Source organism: Rana temporaria, chromosome 5 (genome assembly GCF_905171775.1).
Source record: "Rana temporaria chromosome 5, aRanTem1.1, whole genome shotgun sequence".
In the NCBI taxonomy this organism is placed as follows: Eukaryota; Metazoa; Chordata; class Amphibia; order Anura; family Ranidae; genus Rana; species Rana temporaria.
Window position 1 is genome coordinate 100,764,900 of NC_053493.1, and position 20,936 is coordinate 100,785,835.

Consider the following 20,936-nt stretch of genomic DNA (forward strand, 5'->3'; position numbering starts at 1 on the left):
TGCAGACAGTCCTAATGCCAGGGAAAATAATAGCAATTGGTTGAAGCGTTATTATTCGCCTGATAGCTTTACTTCCCGAGAACGTCGAGTCAGAGGTGCTGCAAATTCCAATATAGGACAATAGATCGTCAAGCAATCCAGTAAGGGGGGGGGGGGGGAGTCTGGGTTGTAAGAAAACAAAATACGTAGCATTGTACGCTGATGACACTATTATTTTTGGGAAACACATTGTCCTCTTTAAAGTGGAGTTCCACCCTAAAAACAAACATTTTATGAACAGCTTGCCTTTAATGTAGAAAAAAAAAAAAAAAAATCTTAAAACATTTTTTTTTTACTCACTTCTATATGGCTGTTACTAGGCAGATTTCGTAATCTGCCTAGTTCCTAGTCCGTGGTGGTAGAACTTCCTGTACTAAGACCCCATTGCCTCCTGGCAAATGATGACACTCATTTTCCAGGAGTTTCTGGACATTACTGTGCCTAAAAATCCCAGCATGCACCTCTCGGAAAATCCAGGAAGAAACATTAACTGGGCTTCATAATGCCCACAGCTATGATGGAAACGGCCACAAGATCCCTGAGATGATATCAGGTACGTTTTTGCAACCGTTTATGTACCGAGCGTGCTTTATTAATATGTTTTAATATATATTCATAATAATGTAATTGAGATTGCAAAAAAATAAAATAAAAATGTATGCCCAGAACCCCGCTTTAATGTCTGTTTATGTCCCTTAGTACCACCTATGGCTTTTTTTCAAAATTTCCATTAACCTCCCTGGCGGTATGATTCTTTCAGAAAAAACATGCTAAAAGCGGTACCATTATTTGCAAGGAAATTTGGCGTTTTATATTGTAGGTCTGTAATTTTTAGAAATAACTCACTTAAATCTGACCAAACAAGATTCTAATAGGCATCCCGTGTATTACATTTTTTTAAAAACAAAATTATAAATTATAATATAATAAATAATTATAAATAATTATAACAAATAATAATATAATTATAATAAAAATTATTCAATAATGTAATCAAATCAAAATCACTGAAATTTGCTCAGTTGCAGAATTGTCGCTGTCATTACTTTTATTTTTTTATGACGAATTTCCCCACAAATCGCTATCGCACAATTCTGCAAGTGATTATAATTTATTATCGCTGTTTTTTAGCTGATCTAAAACTATTTTTGACATAAAGGGACACTTTTGGTTGCTTTGGACAATCTACAGTTTGCAGGGAGAAAAAAAGGTTTTTATTATATAAAATGACATGCAGGGCACTGGGCAGACCACTAGGGACAAGGGGGGTGTGTTTTTTTTTACATACAGTACTGTAATCTATAAGATTACAGTATACTGTGTGTATAGTGTTTGTTTACGTTTTTGAATTTGGCGCCGTTCTCCGTCCCCGTGCGTCGTAACGTCGCAGGGAACGGAGATCGGCGTCACACGGAGGCACTATGTGAATCGAGCGAGGTCCCGCTCGCTCACACAGCGCGGTGGCATCGCTGGATCCAGGGACAAGGTAAGTAAAAAGTGCCTGTGGATCTAGCGAGGCAAGCCCGAGACTGACTCGGGGTTACCGATAGTAGCAAGAAAATCTAACCCCGTGTCAGTCTCGGGAAGACCGCCAGGGAGGTTAACTGGAACAAATCAGTCCTTTTGCCACTTAACCCACTACATGTAGATTTAGCATCTACTGTTACACAAATCTCAATAATAACTCCCAATATTTAAAGGAAGAGTCTATCACCTCACAAATGCACTTCTGGAAGAATGCTCAAACCTTCTCATAGACACACTCCTAAACTTTGTGGACAGTTTTCCCAGAAGAGTTGAAGCTGTTATAGCTGCAAAGGGTGGGGCAACTCAATATTGAACCCTACGGACTAAGAATGGGATGCCATCAAAGTTCATGTTCATCTAAAAGCAGGTGTCCCAATACTTTTGGTAATATAATGCATTTGGACCGATCTATCACCATCTCTCTAAATAGCATCATCACATACAATGGGGGACCAGCAATGACGTAGATGTGTCCTATCCAGTGCTTTTTTTCAGCGGGAACGTGGGGGAACGCAGTTCCGGCACCTCTAGCACTGTATGCAAGGGCTGTACTGGAAGGTCTATTGATGCTGGCTGTGGGGCAATTAATTGTTGTTGGAGGGGATCTATTTTTACAGTTAGGTCTATTTTTGCTGGTGGGGATCTATTGTTGCTGGGAGGTGGGTCTTATGTTGCTGTGGGTTCAATTGTTACTGGGGGATCTACTATTGGGGAGGGGGTTTATTGTTGCTGGCTGCTGGAGTATCTATTGATGCTGCCAGGGGTCTATTTTTTCTGAGTGGATATTTTGTTGCGGGGGGTCCATTGTTGCTGGGGAGTCTATTGTTGCTAGCTACAGGGGATTTATTTTACTGTTTTCTTGTTATCATGAACAAATCCCATAGAATTCCATAGCCAGAATATGATACTTGGTTCTGTATTCTCTATTGGGAGGTGGGTAGGGGGTAGAACCAAGAAAAGGTGCTTGGAGGTGGGTAGGGGTGAAGACAAGGGGTGAGTCCGAAAGGGGGAGTTCCAGCACCTTTTCTCTGGGGAAAAAAAGCCCTGGTCCTATCAAATTTCAGTGCTGAGAGAAAAGGCCCAGACTGCTGGCTGTCACAGGACCCTGACTTAAAGCAGAGTTCCACCCAAAAGTGGAACTTCCGCTTATTTGTCTCCTCTCTCCCTCCAGTGCCACAATTGGCACCTTTCGGGGGAAGGGCAGGATACCTGTCTTTGACAGGTATAATGTTCCCACTTCCGGGAATCCAGGCCGCAGACCGTGACATCACCCCCCCAGGGGGTCCCTCCCCGTCACCAGGACAGTAGGCGCAAGGAGCGGGGACTCGCACAGTAGGGTTCCAGGCGTGAAGCCGTAACTCTACACTGCCGGGTTCCCTTAACCGCAATATCGGCAAAAGCATGCAACAGCTGATGGAAGCATCAGCTTCAGTGCCACCATCGCTGGACTCCATGACATGTAAGCGTCCTATTGTTATAAGCCAGCAGCTGCCGTATGTGTAGCTGTTGGCTTTTAATTTCTTTTTTTGGGGGGCGGAACACCGCTTTAAAGTAAGCAATACTTAGTGGCTCTCAACTTCTGTCTTCAGGACCCACCAACAGGCCAGGTTTGCAAGATAACTGAAACACATCACAGGCGATATAATTTTCTGCTCAGTGATTGCAGTATTCTAGTCTGCATCTCTCCATGGTAATACTTAAAATCTGGCTTATTAGTGGGTCCCGAGGACAGGAGTTGAGAACCACTGCAATACTTAGACATGATCATATCTCCTTGCAAAAACAGGCAATTTTAGAATTTCAGCTTTAAATTGGTATGATTTAGTCCGGAAACTAGCAGCAGGTGAAAAATTGTATTCTGTAATTTATCCTTTTTAAAAATGCACTAACATTTTTCTAGTGCAAAGCTTGATGGTTCTATGAAATGAAACATTTTAACCACTTGCCGCCCGCCAATGACATATTGACGGCGGCAAAGTGGTTGTAGAATCCTGACCGGACGTCATATGACGTCCTCAGGATTCTCAGCCGCTGCGCGCCCCCGGGGGCGCACATCGCGGCGATCGTTGTTGCGGGGTGTCAGTCTGACACCCCGCAACACCGATCTCGGTAAAGAGTCTCTCACGGAGACTCTTTACCACGTGATCAGCCGTGTCCAACCACGGCTGATCACGATGTAAACAGGAAGAGCCGTCGATGGCTCTTCCTCACTCGCGTCTGACAGACACGAGTAGAGGAGAGCCGATCGGCGGCTCTCCTGACAGGGGGGGTTCGCGCTGATTGTTTATCAGCGCAGCCCCCCCCTCGGATCGCCACATGGACCACCAGGGATGCCCACCAGGGAAGGGCAAAACAAAAAAAAAAGTCTGAAAATAAAAAAAATGGGAAAAAAGATGCAAGAAAAAAAAGATGCCAATCAGTGCCCACAAATGGGCACGGACTGGCAAGTAAATCAGTGCCGCCCCACAGTGTCCATCAGTGCCGCCCCACAGTGTCCATCAGTGCTGCCCCACAGTGTCCATCAGTGCTGCCCCACAGTGTCCATCAGTGCTGCCCCACAGTGTCCATCAGTGCCGCCCCACAGTGCCCATCAGTGCCACCCCACAGTGTCCATCAGTGCCACCCCACAGTGCCCATCTGTGCCGCCCATGAGTGCCCAGTGCCGCCCATGAGTGCCCATCAGTGCCGCCCATGAGTGCCCATCAGTGCCGCCCATGAGTGCCCATCAGTGCCGCATGCCAGCGCTGCCAATCAGTGCCACCTCATCTGTGCCCGTCAGTACTACCTCGTCAATGTCCATCAGTGCCATCTCATCTGTGCCCATCAGTGCCACCATATCAGTGCCGTAATTGAAAGAGAAAACTTACTTATTTACAAAAAAATTACAGAAAAAAATAAAAACGTAATTTTTTTCAAAATTTTCAGTCTTTTTTTAGTTGTTGCGCAAAAAAAAAAAAAAAAAAAAAAAAAAAAAAAAAAAAAAAAAAAAAAAAAAATCGCAGAGGTGATCAAATACCACCAAAAGAAAGCTCTATTTGTGGGTAAAAAAGGACGCCAATTTTGTTTGGGTACAGTGTAGCACGACCGCGCAATTGCCATTCAAAGTGCGACAGTGCTGAAAGCTGAAAATTGGCTTGGGCGGGAAGATGTATACGTGCCCTGTATGGAAGTGGTTAAAGTTTACAAATGAAAAGTGAATTATAAAATCAGAGAACAGCAAAGTAGTTAATTTAATTAAGGGAGCAGAAGACTCGTTCCTCCACAGCCTTACTGCTGGCTTAGCATCATAGACATTGGCTACTGCAGGCAAGTCATTGATCCAGTACAGCCAATAGAGCGGCACCTAAACCATTCACCTGATCTGTCGGCACCTATGGGTAGTACCTGGAGGGTGCTGTGCATTTATGGATGCATACAGCCAGGTTCCGGGTGCCCCCTAGGCACCAGGGCTTGCTATAGGGGCAGCAGCAAAAAGAGGAACAGACAGCACTGGCGAGAGACTTCCAAAGAGGAGGCAAGTGACAACTATGCAATATTGCTGCACAGAGCAGGCAAGTATATATTTTTTGTATTTTTAAAAGGAAAAAAAAAAACATTTGTATCACTTAAAAAAAAAAAAAAAAGTTCTGCACCATGTGCAAATGCAACACGATTTCAGCCATACAAACTATATGACTGAACCTTGAACGTGTCCTGATGAAGCCTGACTGTGAAACACGTTGACACACAAGGGCTCACTGTATATTTTATGATTTTTTTTAACCTTTTTTGAATGCTCTGTTCATACCATGTATTTTTTTTCACATTGTAATATTTTTTTCTCTACTTCTCCAAGTAACCCTTTTTCTTGTTCCCTCTTAAGTTATGGATGTGGCAATGTAATTCCTTCTTTTCTCATTTTCATGGCTGAACTTGCATTACTTAGACCCCTCACACACTGGAGGATTTTTTTTTTTGGCACTTTAGCACCTGTAAAAAGCCTCAGCTGCAATCCCAGTGTGAAAGCAGAGTGCTTTCACACTGGGGTGCTGCACTGGCAGGGCATCAAAAAAAGTCCTGCCAGCATTTTCTTTGCCGTGCTTTAGGAGTGGTAAATACACCGCTCCTAAAGCGCCACCCGCCCCTTTGAAATCAATGGGCAGCAGCAGGTAGTTTAGGAACTAGCTGACAACTGCAAAGGTTTTTGCGGCTTATAGTTCATTCACACAGAGCTGGGGGGGAGTCAGGATAGGAGGGTGCAAAGCCACATCACCAGGACATATGCTGCCTATGAAGTCTGGAATATGGCCAGTAAGGAGAATCACTGCTTACTTACTAAAAGTAATGGAGTATGCAAACTATGGCAGAAATTCTATGCCTAAAGACAATTGACACACACACAAACACACACATACACACAACCTACCGGTGACCGATAAGGATTTTATAGTAGCAAAAGCAGCATTAAACTGAAATGTATGATGTGAATGTTGTGGCTGCATTGGGTTTTTAGGCTTTCCCTGTTTTCACCTGGTGATCTATCCAGTAACACACCTGTATTAATGAGGCCAACGCTGGAGGAATGCGCAAAGGAGACACAGCAGCATTGGCAGTCTGAGTGGGAGGGTAGTGTTTTAAAGACTAGCAGATTTAAATAAACCAACAAATTTGAAGCCAGACTTCAGCTCACACTTTATAATCAGTTACAGCAAAAGGCTTTGCATGAATAAAAAAAGCTGATCATTTTTATCACCCCTGACAGTTCTAAGTGGTTTGTCTTAGGCATGTAAACTGATACTTTCTGCTAGAAAGCTTGTGCGTGCTGGATCACCAGATTGGAAGAATGGCAGAAAAAAAAAAAACACACAATACAGCCATCACATGTAAAGCCCCGTAACACACGATCGGCATTTCCAACTGACTGACTTTTTCCCCATCGAAAATTCTGACCGTGTGTATGTCCCATCAGAGTTTAGATAGAAAACATGTTCTCTTTTACTCCGATGTGAGTTTGGCCAGGGTAAAGCCAGATCGTGTGTACGGGGCATAAAAATTGGTAAGCTGCATTAATATAAACAGTTTGCTTTTGTATTTTACAGCTTTAATTAAAAAAACAAACACACTATGGTTTGCAATACTGTGCCAAGTTTTATTAGCCATACCTGTAGGCCATTTGTGTCCTACCCGACGCCTGGCCTGAAAGACTACAGTGTCACAGAAGCATATGAAATTTGCCTTCAGACAGGGAGCAGGGGTATTTGTGGTGGGTGAGCAGAGTTTGTTTAGACTATTTACATTAAGACATTTTTAATTTCCACAATTCAAGTTGTTAAAGACGTTTTTAAATTTTAATGGTGAAAATAAAATGTTAAACAAAAAATTACATCAAGAGCTCATTGAAATAAGACATTTAGCACCATATTGTGCATAGTTCCCTGCATACGGACTCATACGGGATTTTTCCCCTTTTAAAATGTGCCCAATGTGGGCCATGTATTACAGGGAGCATATGTTGCCAGCTATACATGCCAGTCAGTGTCACCAGTTAACACACAGCAAGCACTTGTATAGGTGGACGGTTTCCTGCATTAAAAAGCATGTCTAAATGTAGGTCAGCAGATTACCATTAAAGTGGATCAATACAAGGCTATGCCTAAACTTGCACCCACCCCCTCCCCCCTTCTAAAGCCTATTCTGAGAGCATTCCGGTCTGTTCACACGATTTCCCCAGCATCCAGCGTCAGGGGAGAAGAGATTGCCGACAATGGCTGAAATGCTTATACAGCGACATCACCCATAGGCTTACTATGGGGTATCCGCTGGTAGTTGTACCTCCACTTCCCTGAAGCTGCCACTGGGAGCCAAACATATGACTGGAGTACCCTCAGAGTAGGTAGAAGCATCTTCCCATCACAGTTACACTAAGAACTTTAAAAAAAAAAAAAAAAAAACACAAAAAAATAATAATTCTTTAAGCTTTGGATAGACTGGTGAGGGTTAGACCATAAAAACCTGATAATCGTTCTGTTAGGGAGACAAAAACGTGGCTGTACCACCTGTCTGAAAAAGGTCCAAGACGGTTTCAGCAGGATTGTATAAGGGCAAGTAAAGACTTTTGTTTACATTATTCTCTCTTTATAAAAGTCTGATAATACAAATGCATTTATAGGGCCTTTGTCAATGGGATTTAAGCTTGCGGTGATTGTATCGTTTGAGATGCTTCTGAGAGCATTTAGAATTAAATGACAGATGCATATTGACTACCTTCTATCCTGCTTCAAGCATGTGTTGCATTCTCCTAGACTTGTATGGGAATGCAAAACCTGATTTGAAGCAATCAAAAGCTGGTTGAAAGGTTTGTTTTTTATATTTTCTAAATAGGTTCCTTTAAGCTAGTGCATTGTTGGTTCACTTACCTTTTCCTTCGATTTACCTTCTAAGGGCCAGATCCACAAAGCGCGGCGCTTCTCTCCGTCCGGCGTAGTGTATCCCAGATACACTACGCCGCCGTAACTTACTTTTTTTTTGTATCCTCAAGTTACGGAGGCGTAGTGTAACTTAGGCGGCGTAAGGGCGCGCAATTCAAATGTATGTGATGGGGGCGTGTTTTATGTTAATACGTCGTGACCCGACGTAAATGACGTTTTTGTTTTTTTTTAAACGGCGCATGTGCCGTCCGTGGGGGTATCCCAGTGCGCATGCTCTAAATTAAACTGGAACAAGCCAATGCTTATGACGTTGACGTAATTCTATGCAAAGCCCTATTCGCGAACGACTTACGCAAATGACGTAACATTTTTAATTTTTTTACGCGGGAACGAAGACCATACTTAACATAGGATACGCCTCATATAGCAGGGGTAACTATACTCTGGAAAAAGGATACGCCTCATATAGCAGGGGTAACTATACGCCGGAAAAAGCCGAACGCAAACAACGTAAAAAAAAAAAATGCGCCGGCCGCACGTACGTGGATCGCCGTATCTAGCCAATTTGCATACTCGACGCTGAATTCGACGGAAACGCCACCTAGCTGCCAGCGTAAATATGCACCTACGATCCGACGGCGTACTAAGACGTACGCCTGTCGGATCGAGCCCAGATTCCGTCGTATCTTGTTTTGTGGATACAAAAAAGAGATACGACGGGGGAACTTTGAAATTACGCGGCGTATCCATAGATACGCCGGCGTAATTCGTTTGAGGATCTGGCCCTAAATGTTTTTTTTCCCCTCTTTGTCTGAATTTCTCACTTCCTGTTCCTCCTCAGTAAGCTGTTCTGGCTGACTAACCTCTAGCCAGAACGGCTCAGATGATGGTGGAAAGCTTACTGAGGAGAAACAGGAAGTGAGAAATTCAGACAAAGAAAAAAAAAAAACATTTAGAAGGGAAATGGAAGGAAAAAGGTAAGTGAACCAACAATGCAATAGCTTAAAGAAACCTATTTAGAAGATAAAAAATAACCTTTACAACCCCTTTAAGAAGGTGGTCACTGCATCTGTCAATTAATTCCTAATTATTTCAGAAGAATTTATGAAAAAAAAAAAAACAACACACACACACACACACACACACAGCTTATTGACAGCCCAATGCCCTTTGATAGAGGCCCCAGTGATATTAAACACATTGCCATAATTATGAGTACTTGGTGTGTTAAGTGTCCCAGATAGTCTGTTGTTCAACAGTAACCCATTTATTTCCCAACAACCGCAAAATAATCTGGTTACTGCTGGCCAACATAGTGGGAACCTGCATCTTCAGAAAATGTATTAGTAAAACTCTATATGCTTAAACTTCTAGCCCACAAGCTTAGAAATAATCCATGTTCATAGCTCATCATGAATATATGTGAATTCTCTGGCAGAAATAAAGCCATCGCTGTCATCGTCTTCTTTCTCAAATATGCTCTCAACCAAGACTTCATGTTGGGTTTCATTCATGGCGCCGCCGTGCTTCTCAAACTCAAATTTCAGATAGGCTTTCACCTGGTGGATGTAATGGAGGTAGATATGATTAAAATCCATTTGTCCATGACACAGTAGAATCTAAAGCTCAGTTGTACAATTTAAGACAATTTTATTCTAATGGACAGTCATTAGTGAGGGAGGGAGAAAAAAAAAAAACACAACAGCAACCTTCAGAACTAGAATGAACAGGTTCTGGATTGTCCCGACTCCTTATCACTCAGTCTAAAGCCAAGGCAGTAGTGTACTGTGGAGTGGCATCAGTACACACAATGTAGATCCATTACAGGTCAAAATTACTTAAAGCGGAGTTCCACCTAAAAATGGAACTTCCGCTTAACCCACTCCTCGACGCCCTTACAAGCTAAATTTGGCATGTATTTTTTTTTTTTGGGGGAGTGGGGGCTTCAGGACAAGGGGACTTCCTAGCCCACTTCCTCCTTCCGCCGAGGGGCTGGTAAGGCGATTAGCTTAATCGCCTTATTGCAGCCCCTCCCTGTAGGCAAGCGCCTGTCCAATCGGACGGCGCCACGCCGCTCGCGCATGCGCAGTGGGTGCCCGGCCGTGAAGCCCAAAGCTGTCACTGCCGGGTGCCCACACTAGGAATGAAGATGCCGGCCGGCGAGGGGGGGGGCGAGGAGCGGACCCCCGGCCGGCGAGGAGCTGGAGCCGTGGAGCAGGTAAGTGTCTGTTTATTAAAAGCCAGCAGCTACACTTTTTGTAGCTGCTGACTTTTAATAAAACTTAAAAAAAAGGCTGGAACACCCCTTTAAAATGGAATTCAACTTACCGTATATACACTCAAGTATAAGCCGACCCGAATATAAGCCGAGGCACCCAATTTTACCACAAAAAAAACCTGGGAAAAACGTATTGTCTCGAGTATAAGCCTAGGGTGTCTATCTGCATGCCTCACTGTGTCCATGCCTAGACTAACGTTTAACATGGGAGTCTATGGAAGGGGTGCCCAGCTTTGGAGAGAAAAAAAAAAAATCGGTGCTCCCCAGCCGTAGGTCCCCCAGACAAAAAGCTTTGCACACTTGTACAGGAGAAATGGGGCTACATGTATAAGTTCCATGTCCAGGGGAACTACGATTGGCCAGTACCGGGTCACCAAAGTCACCAGAGAAATTACCATTTAACATGGGAGTCTATGGAAGGGGTTGGAGGCTTTGAGGAAGAGTGGGGCTACATTTGTGCCAATGGACCTATGGCCGGCACCGGGTCCCCAAAGTCCGGGAGATCAGGCGCAAAAAAGGTGACTCGAGTATAACCCGAGGGGGGCATTTTCAGTACACAAAAAAAAAAAAAAAAAACCCGTGCCCCCAGGTGGTTTATGCCAGAACGTAATAGTATGCACGTCATATTAGCACATTATGACAGATTTACCTGTCCAATAATGTTCTCAAGCACTGGTCCCAGGACACACCCCCCCCCCCCCTCTTTGGGTGAAGTTCTGCTTTGAATCTATTTTGACATGAGCCTAAATCTGGAAAGAGCAGCTATCCTATTGTGTAGGCTTTATCCAGTGGCCAGTTATAACTGAAAGCACTTTAAATCCCTTCCGTCAACTGACCAGTTCTTTTAAGTTTAGTAGAGCCGTCTTACAACAGGTGTACCTTTTTGTACACATTAGTGCAATAGCCTGAACACCTCATTTTTACGGCTTTAAGTCTGATCAGGGAACCGAAAACAGAAGTGGAAAAAAAAAAACCCACACAACATAAAAAGGGGAGCACAAAAGAGGAGTCCTCAGTTACATCATGAATAGGGGGGGGTTCAAGGAATCGCCCAGTTTACAGTATTAGGACCCATTCGCACGCTCAATTTTACCAAAAGCGTTCTGCATTGGAATCAACCGAAACACAAGATGAAAGCAAATGTTAAAGAATTTGGGGGAAAAAAATAAAAATAAAAAAATTATTTAAGACATACGATATTACAGAGACCATAGTATTGATATACATCCAATGGATCCCTTCAACTTACAAGACCAGACGTGTGGCCCTAACATTGTCCACTGTTATAGGCATCGATATAGCTATCCATAAATTGGGCTTCAGGATCTAGGGAGTCTCCACATCCCGCGCAATTTTTATTTTTTAAATAATAGGTTAAAAAAAGCATCTGCCAATAACTGACAAGTGTGAATGAGCCCAGCAGTTGATTTGAGAAGTGTTATCAAATCCATTTGAATACATGTTTGAGACATATAAAGTAAAGGTAACCCATGAGTAAGTCACGTGACGAGTGACGCAACGAGTAAGGGAGGAGCCTACAGTGACAGGACCATCGGATGCCGAGTCTGTCGGATCCGAGTGAGGAGACCTTCAAACTGAGCGGCGAACCACTTGTCTGAGTCATAGCGGGGATTTGTGAGTGCACACACTACAGATGTAGTCTCTGTCCACTTTCCATTTAACAAAATATATTGCGCAAGGAGGGTTTTTCTTTCCTTTTTTTGCACATGTTTGTTCCTGAGTACCACTGGTGCCTGCACACCTGATCCTTACAGCTGGAGCGTTGGGAGCGCCACTGATCAGAGGGGAGGCATTGTGGATTATTCCATTCATTATCAGGACTCTTAAATTACACTTAATATTGGGTTTATTTATTTTGGGATTATTGTGAATTTGTAATTTACACTTTCTGTACTTTGTACCATACATTAAGTTAATATTAGCACATCAACATTTTACATGTTTGAAACATAGTTAAGAATTCAGATACCTCTTCTCTAGATAGTTTCCAGTCATCATTCAAATCCATTTCCTGAAACGACTCATGCGATCGTGGTCCATTTCGGATCTCAATAAGATGAAGATCGAAGATTAAAGTGCTCTCTGGTGGAATTTTTCCTGTATTAAATAAAAACCCACACGCAATCAGCACAGATGAGTGAAGGTCAGATGGATACATTAGGATTATTTACAATGACAGATGGCTGCAAAGCTCCGGAAACTGCAAGACTTTTAAATCTGGCTAACAGGAAAAGTATTTAATGAATACTATAGGAGAAGATAGGCGGTAGCCGATTTATAGGGAATAAAACTACAACCGAGTCTTGTGATGAGCGGATGTTGATTCAACTGAATGATTTTGTTGTTCCTTTCTAGCAATACTCTACAATGAAATATGAACTAGAATACAAGTGGATAGCAGAGTCTTATAAGGGAGAGTCTTGTCTGTTGGTCTGCAGATTCTTATTCCATATGGAATATACAGAGACAGAGCATGTTTGACCATCCATCATAGGTGGTCTCACCTTCTGGTGAGTGGTAGAGGCCATTTCATCCACTAGAAGAGACTTTAAAGTGGTTGTAAAGCCTTACTGATCACTTTCACCTACAGGTAAGCCTATAATAAAAAGGCTTACCTGTAGGTGCTGGAAATATTTCCTAAACCAGGGTTTGACAAATTTGTTTGGAATCTAGGAGCCAGCTAAAAAAGTTAGGAGCCAGAAAACGCGCCGCGTCCCGACGAGCTTGCGCGCAGAGGCGAACACATACGTGAGCAGCGCCCGCATATGTAAACGGTGTTCAAACCACACATGTGAGGTATCGCCGCGATTGGTAGAGCGAGAGCAATAATTCTAGCTCTAGACCTCCTCTGTAACTCAAAACATGCAACCTGTAGAGTTTTTTTAAACGTCGCCTATGAAGATTTTAAAGGGTAAAAGTTTGTCGGCATTCCACGAGCGGACGCAATTTTGAAGCGCGACATGTTGGGTATCAATTTACTCGGTGTAACATTATCTTTCATAATATTATAAAAAAAAAAAAAAGGGGATAACTTTACCGTTCTTATTTTTTAATTAAAAAAAGTGTATTTTTTTCCCAAAAAAGTGCGCTTGTAAGACCGCTGCGCAAATACGGCGTGACAGAAAGTATTGCAACGATCGCCATTTTATTCTCTAGGGTGTTAGGATAAAAAAAAAATATATATAATGTTTGGGGGTTCTAATTATAGGGAAGAAGGTGGCAGTGAAAATAGTGAAAAATGACATTAGAATTGCTGTTTAGCTTATAATGCTTAACTTGTAATACCAAAGGCCACCACCAGATGGCGCCAGCTTACACATCTGGTGGTAATAACTTGTAATACCAACGGCTCACGACCAGATGGCGCCAGCTCACCACCTGGCGACCGGGATTTGTCGAGCCCTGTCCTGTCCTACACGATTTAGGAGATATTTACAATTCCCGTTCGGAAATGTTTTACCGTGCATGCGCCGGTGTATTCGGCGCATGTGCACTCTAGAGAGAGCGCGCTGTGCCGTTTCTAGCTGGGGTCATGCCGTGACTGGAGGCTCCCGACCAGTCAGAGCCAGAGTTCATGGCCCTGGAAGGAAAAGGGGTGAAGAATGGACGCTTCGTACAACAGGGGACAACGGTGACATTCCAGGCTTCGGTTTCAGGTAAGCGACACATAATGGGCTAATATGCGATACATAGTGGCCCATTATGCTTTACCTTTGCAGGGAAACAAAGGCAGTACAACCCATCAGGGTTTACTTCCTCTTTAACCTGGGAGGACTCATCACCAATTTGATTGGAGGTTATTTTATTTGGACTTCACACTACAAACCTCTATGAACTATTTTTCATGTGTAGCTGGATACGCATTTTTTTTTTATTTCACATATTTAATAATGGTTCTCACTTCACCCCCAAATCTCATTGCTAGGTCACTGCTTCCTCTGCAAATACACCAAAAAGGAAAACTCTGCGCTCCTGAAAGTTCACCAATTATAAATCCACTTAATGTTTGTGAAGAAAAAAACATACATTAACACTTTAATTTTCGGAAGATCCAGTCCTTTATATGGTTAAAAAAGGGAAAGTTTCCACAATGTACACAATATAATAAAAAAAGTATAAAAAAAACTTTCCAAATGTCTGCATCAGACCAGCACCCTCTTCAGACTTCAAATGGTTAAAGCTTGCGGTTTTAGTTTGTGGGCTGTCTAGCAAGACATCATTAGTGCAAATGGTGAGCACAGTACATTACCCAGCCAGATGTACACATCGATCGAATGTCCTTCTCCTGGCTGATGTAACAATGTCCGGGATCCTAAGCTCTCTCCTATGCGGGTATGGAAGCTTCACAGACCCGATAAATGTGACTGCTGGAGACACAGGGTGGATCAGCCTATCAGAAAGGACGCTCTCCCTGGGTGAACATGCAAGCGTCCCACGTCTGAGACACTGTTTCAGTAAACCAGCTGTACTGCAGGGAGAAGTTTAGGCGCCCTCCAGTGGGCAAATTGCAGTATGCGCTTGTTGAAAAATCAACAGCGTTGCATGGCGATTAAAATAATCGGATATAAAAGTTCTTATGCATGAATAGGATCTTCCATCATAAAAGGGGGATATTAAGAGGGGTCCTAGACGACGCGTTTCGCCCTTACAAGAGCTTTGTCACAGTCCATTTGAAGTCTGAAGAGGGTGCTGGTCTGATGCAGACATTTGGAAAGTTTTTTTTATACTTTTTTTATTATATTGTGTACATTGTGGAAACTTTCCCTTTTTTAACCATATAAAGGACTGGATCTTCCGAAAATTAAAGTGTTAATGTATGTTTTTTTCTTCACAAACATTAAGTGGATTTATAATTGGTGAACTTTCAGGAGCGCAGAGTTTTCCTTTTTGGTGTATTTGTGTATTTGTGGTACTTCAGGGTATCCGGATCTCTGCAGCACGGACTGTTCTCAGCCCATACGAGGGTTTTAAGTATTTCATGGGATATTAGTTATTTCCCATTGAGCGCCAGTGATTTTTTTGTATCAATATTGCTTCCTCTGCAGACAGGTTGGGGGAGATGGATGGCCTTATGCAAATAAATCTTAATCTTGAGGCTTTAAAAGTGTGTATTGCACTCTGCTCTAAAAATGAAATTCAATGTCAGGCAACAGGTTTCTTGTCAAATTACTTGATCCAGCCATAGACCATTCGAATCGAATGTGAACCATGTATGGGCAGGCTGAAAGTATCCAAGTTGAGCGATCAACATGGGTACAACCATACTGTTGGATTTGACATGTGATTATTGGTAGCGGATAGCTATAGCCATCTCCGCTAGCAGTAATTACCACGTTTCCTGGTGGGGACAGCGTCCCACCCCCCCCCCCAAATTTAGCTAATCAATGACAGTATTTAGCCACTGCTGTCTGACCAATCCCACGGCCTTTATCTTGACCATTAACACAAACGTGCATGCTCAGCAGAACAAAACATACATGTATGGGTCAGTTTGCAGTCCCCTGAAGACACAGCAGTCATATTAGGATCTAATAAAAAGGGAAACCTATCGCTTTCTCCAGGAAGATCCTCTACCCAAAAAGAAATTCTGCGTCACATAAAACGGCTAAATATAGTATTCAAGTTCTACATTTTTTCTTCTTGATCAAAAACACCCCAGACCCCACAATCTGAACAAAACGCAGCCTTTTTATAAAACGGTCTATTTATGACATCTATATAGTGGAACAGTGCCAGCACAGACACATGCAGTATATACACAGAGTACATAATGTGTTAAAATATTATGCATAGACTTAAAAAAGATCATGCATATTGTTCAACGCTTACCAGTTTTAGCAAGTGTAGCATTAAAGAAAGGGTGACAATCCACATGCATTATTTGCTGGGGGAGTGTGCCGCTGCTTTCCAAAGGGCTATTCGTGCAACACCAGAATACACTTTGGATTAAGTACAAGACAAATAGAGGTTAGTGTTAATAAAATACAACATATTAGCAGTGTTACTGTGGTAGGTACGAAAGAAAGTCTATCAACTACGTGTGCGGCAGGAAATTAGTGGTGCAACTGTTAAAAAAAAAAAAAGAAAAAAAGAAGTGTAAAGTGACAAAACCGATCTTAAAAATTATATAAAATGAAGGCGATGGGTCAGGAAGAGTGAGAGGGGCAAGAGCATGCACACCCTAAAGAATGGCATTTTCTAAAAAGTGGCATTTGGTATTGTAGGACTGCATAGATTTTCAAGATTTATCCATGGATAGTATCTGTATATCCCACTAATACAATGTTTTGGCATTGTAGTATCTGACAGAACGAAGTTAGGAGCCTAAAATCATTTGGTACTTCTTGCAAAAAAAAAAACACACGCACCATAGCAATTAGCTCCAGCTGATTTCTTTTGTGTAAAAACAAAAACAGCAAAAAAATATATTTTTTTTTAAACACAAAATAAAACAAAAATTGTACTTAGAGCCAGTTTAAAAAAGATGCAAGATAAATGTAACAGGTTGTCATATCAAATGTACCGTGCCTCACTAATGCCAAGGATAGCGCTGCATATATCCAAAAAAAAAAGAAGAGGTTATTTATGGGGGGGGGTCTGGGGAGATAGTGCAATTAGGCTCTATACCTGTCAGCAAGTGGTTATGCCAAGATCATGGCTGCAGCTAGGATCCCACCCCCTCCAGCCTGTGACCAGCTGCTTAGTAAAAGTAATCCGGATGACTGCAGGAACCAGAAGGAGACACCATTCACACTTGCAAATCACAGTTCATGTGGCATACAGGTGTGAATGTATCACACCTGTAGTGCCAGTCATGGTTAATGGCACCCCAAACAAACCAAGAAGCATGTTTTTGCATGTGCAACCTTGGATTACGAGCATAATCCGTTCCAGGAGAATGCTCGTAATCCAAAGTACTTGCATATCAAAGCGAGTTTCCCCATTGAAGACGAAAATAATTTGTTCCGCATTGACCTCAATGGCATGCAATAGCGCATGCAGCCAGGGGGCGCCGGAGAGCCTCGGAAATGCCCAAGGACAATTTGGCTGACCTCGGTAAACCTCGGAAAGACTCCATTCATGAGCCTTGCCGAGGTCAGCCAAACTGTCCTCAGGCCTTTCTGAACGGCACCCCCCCCCACCTCAGGCCAAACGCGGTATACTACACATCGCTTTGGCCTGAATCCTGACCGAGTTAGGATTTTAGGAAATAGTGCTTGTATTGTGAAACGCTCGTTAACCGCGTTACTCGCAATCCGTAACTAAAATAAGTCATGGTCTTTTTTTTGGTGCATTTGTCGGTTGTGGGGCAGCCCATCAAAAGGAATGGGCTGTATAGATGCATTGCGCAATAAAGAACAAAACAAAAATGTGATGTCATGCTACACAAGTGTGAATGCAACCTGGTGCCTGAAGTGTCCACTTTAGAGTTTTACCTTCCATCGTCCTTTTGCTTCTTTCCTGAAGTGGAACGCCGCTTTAAAACTGCCTACTAGTTCTGTCATTAGTAAACACGGACATTTAAGTGACACATTAAACACGTTTTCTGGCAAATACCAATAATGATAAAAAGTTACCTTTCCCTTCCTTTCCATAGGCCAGTGACGGAGGTACAACCAGCTTTCGTTTCTCCCCCACACACATATCTTTCAGGCCTTTATCCCATCCTTTGATCGCTTCTTTAATGCCAAGTGTAAACCATACAGGCTGGTTATTGTTATCTGCATAACTGAAGAAGAACATTTAATTGGTATCATAAATGTCAAAAGGAAAATAAACAAAAAGGATTTTAACACAATGATTCCCACTCAACATTTACAAATGCAATTTCTGATTAAAACGAGTTGCACAGAATTGCAAGGGAAATAATGTAACTATGCAGTGCGATTTTTGATCACCTCTGCGGTATTTATTTTTTGCGCTATAAAACAAAAACAGCGATAGAGATTACCGTATTTATCGGGGTATTGCGCGCTCCGGCGTATAGCGCGCACCCCTAAAGTGGACCCGCAATTCCTGTAAAAAAAAAAAAAAAAAAAAGATTTTAGTACTTACAGTTTTGGCGTCTTGCGTGGCGGCCTCGTCGGGTCCGGCGTCCGTCTGCGGCTTCGGTGGTGTCCTCGTCGGGTCCGGCGTCCTCCCTGCTGAGGTTGAACTACTGCGCCGGCATATACCGAGCGCAGTACACTCGTGTATAGTCGGGCAGGCTCGGCTCCTCTCGCGGTCGCGTCCAGGACGTGACTGCGAGAGAAGCCGAGCCTGCCCGATTATACACGAGTGTACTGCGCTCGGTATATGCCGGCGCAGTAATTCAAACTCGCCGTGGGAAGCAGGTATCGGCGTATATCGCGCACACACGATTTTGCCCTGAATTTCAGGGCAAAAAGTGCGCGGTATACGCCGATAAATACGAAATATATATATCATTTTTTTTTACTATAATTACATATCAAAAAGTAAAAACAAAATTTTAAAACCAAAACCAATATGTATTCTTTTACATATTTTTTTTTACCAAAAGTGTAATATAGACATACATACTATGGGATAGGTTTATAGACATTTTACTGGTAATGGTGGCAATCTGCGGTGGCCGAATCTGACCCCAAATTACACTTTTTGGGGACCAGCGACATTACGACATTGATCAATGCTATAAAAATGCACTGATCAATGAATAAATGACATTGGCAGGGAAGGGGTTAACACTAGGGGCGATCAAGGGGGTTAACTGTGTTCCCTGGGTGTGTTCTAACTGTAAAGGCTAACAGGGAATCGCCTTGTTTACATATGCAGAGGCAGAACAGGGAACTGTCCGACGATCGCTGGCGACCATAGAGTCCGCCAAACCCTCTGGCACGCTCCCGTGGCTCACAGCGTGTGCCCGCAATCTCACATGCACAAACCAATGTACAGGAACGTCCGTTTCGCGCAGGAAAGCTGACCTGCCACAGAAAATGTACGCGAGTAGGTCGGCAAGTGGTTAAGGCCAATGTCATATGGATCTAGCTGCTGACTCACGATCTGTGGTGGATTGCGCTGTCAGCAGGTGATGGGGAGGGGATAGACCGCCTCCAGAACCCCCATTTGAGGAGGGATTACACACCTCTATAGGGGTTTGGTGGCAGGCAGTAGTGCACAGCTTTGTAGTTGCATTTTGCCCAGCAGACAGCCAAAGTGATAAACGCAGCGCACGTCTGTTCCCCCAGACCCAGCCCCCGTTTGTTCCCCCAGACCCAGCCCCCGTTTGTTCCCCCAGACCCAGCCCCCGTTTGTTCCCCCAGACCCAGCCCCCGTTTGTTCCCCCAGACCCAGCCCCCGTTTGTTCCCCCAGACCCAGCCCCCGTTTGTTCCCCCAGACCCAGCCCCCGTTTGTTCCCCCAGACCCAGCCCCCGTTTGTTCCCCCAGACCCAGCGCCCGTCTGTTCCCCCAGACCCAGCCCCCGTCTGTTCCCCCAGACCCAGCCCCCGTCTGTTCCCCCAGACCCAGCCCCCGTTTGTTCCCCCAGACCCAGCCCCCGTTTGTTCCCCCAGACCCAGCCCCCGTTTGTTCCCCCAGACCCAGCCCCCGTTTGTTCCCCCAGACCCCGTTTGTTCCCCCAGACCCAGCCCCCGTTTGTTCCCCCAGACCCAGCCCCCGTTTGTTCCCCCAGACCCAGCCCCCGTTTGTTCCCCCAGACCCAGCCCTCGTTTGTTCCGCAGACCCAGCGCCCGTTTGTTCCGCAGACCCAGCGCCCGTTTGTTCCGCAGACCCAGCGCCCGTCTGTTCCCCCAGACCCAGCCCCCGTCTGTTCCCCCAGACCCAGCCCCCGTTTGTTCCCCCAGACCCAGCCCCCGTTTGTTCCCCCAGACCCAGCCCCCGTTTGTTCCCCCAGACCCAGCCCCCGTTTGTTCCCCCAGACCCAGCCCCCGTTTGTTCCCCCAGACCCAGCCCCCGTTTGTTCCCCCAGACCCAGCCCCCGTTTGTTCCCCCAGACCCAGCCCCCGTTTGTTCCCCCAGACCCAGCCCCCGTTTGTTCCGCAGACCCAGCGCCCGTTTGTTCCGCAGACCCAGCGCCCGTTTGTGCCGCAGACCCAGCGCCCGTTTGTTCCGCAGACCCAGCGCCCGTTTGTTCCGCAGACCCAGCGCCCGTTTGTTCCGCAGACCCAGCGCCCGTTTGTCCGCAGACGTAGCTGTGTGTAACCCCACTGATCCCTACAGTGCTGCCCTCACATCCATACAACACTACATACATGTAAAGGCAGAACTGAATGTGAATGAGGCCCATCATGTATGGGCACGGAGGACTCACGTTGAATGGAAGCGGGTCCCATTGCTCTCCAAGAAGCCCTCGAAGTGCACCAGCAGCATGTCGCCATTCTTAGTCCTCCTCTTGCAGATATAAGGTTTCTCCAGCACTGTGATCTGCACCTCAGGGATGAGGGCGCCCCCAGCACAGGCCAGCAGAGCGGCGACCACCATCACCTCCATCATCTTCCCTGCAGCAGACGTGGCACACACTACAACCACACACAGCTCCAGGACCATTCAACTTTGCAGCACCCAATCCCATAGGCTGGAGCAGAGGGCGTGAACGTCGCCCGAACGCTCTCTCTTATTGGCCAGTCGGTAAACCACACCTCCCTGATTCTGGAATGCGGTTGGCTGAGCACGTACACCCGGA

The 20,936-nt window shown here is 44.5% G+C and overlaps 1 protein-coding gene across 1 annotated transcript; it reads right to left on the reverse strand.

The window, feature by feature from the left end:
• Nucleotides 1–9,285: 9,285 nt before the first annotated feature.
• Nucleotides 9,286–20,826, reverse strand: FKBP14 (FKBP prolyl isomerase 14). The gene is made up of 4 exons (XM_040352939.1): nt 20,565–20,826; nt 17,850–18,001; nt 12,242–12,369; nt 9,286–9,532 (listed from the first exon to the last, which is right to left on the reverse strand). Exons 1-4 carry the CDS (start codon nt 20,798–20,800, stop codon nt 9,374–9,376), a joined length of 675 nt encoding a protein of 224 aa, XP_040208873.1. The 5' UTR covers nt 20,801–20,826; the 3' UTR covers nt 9,286–9,373.
• Nucleotides 20,827–20,936: the final 110 nt, after the last annotated feature.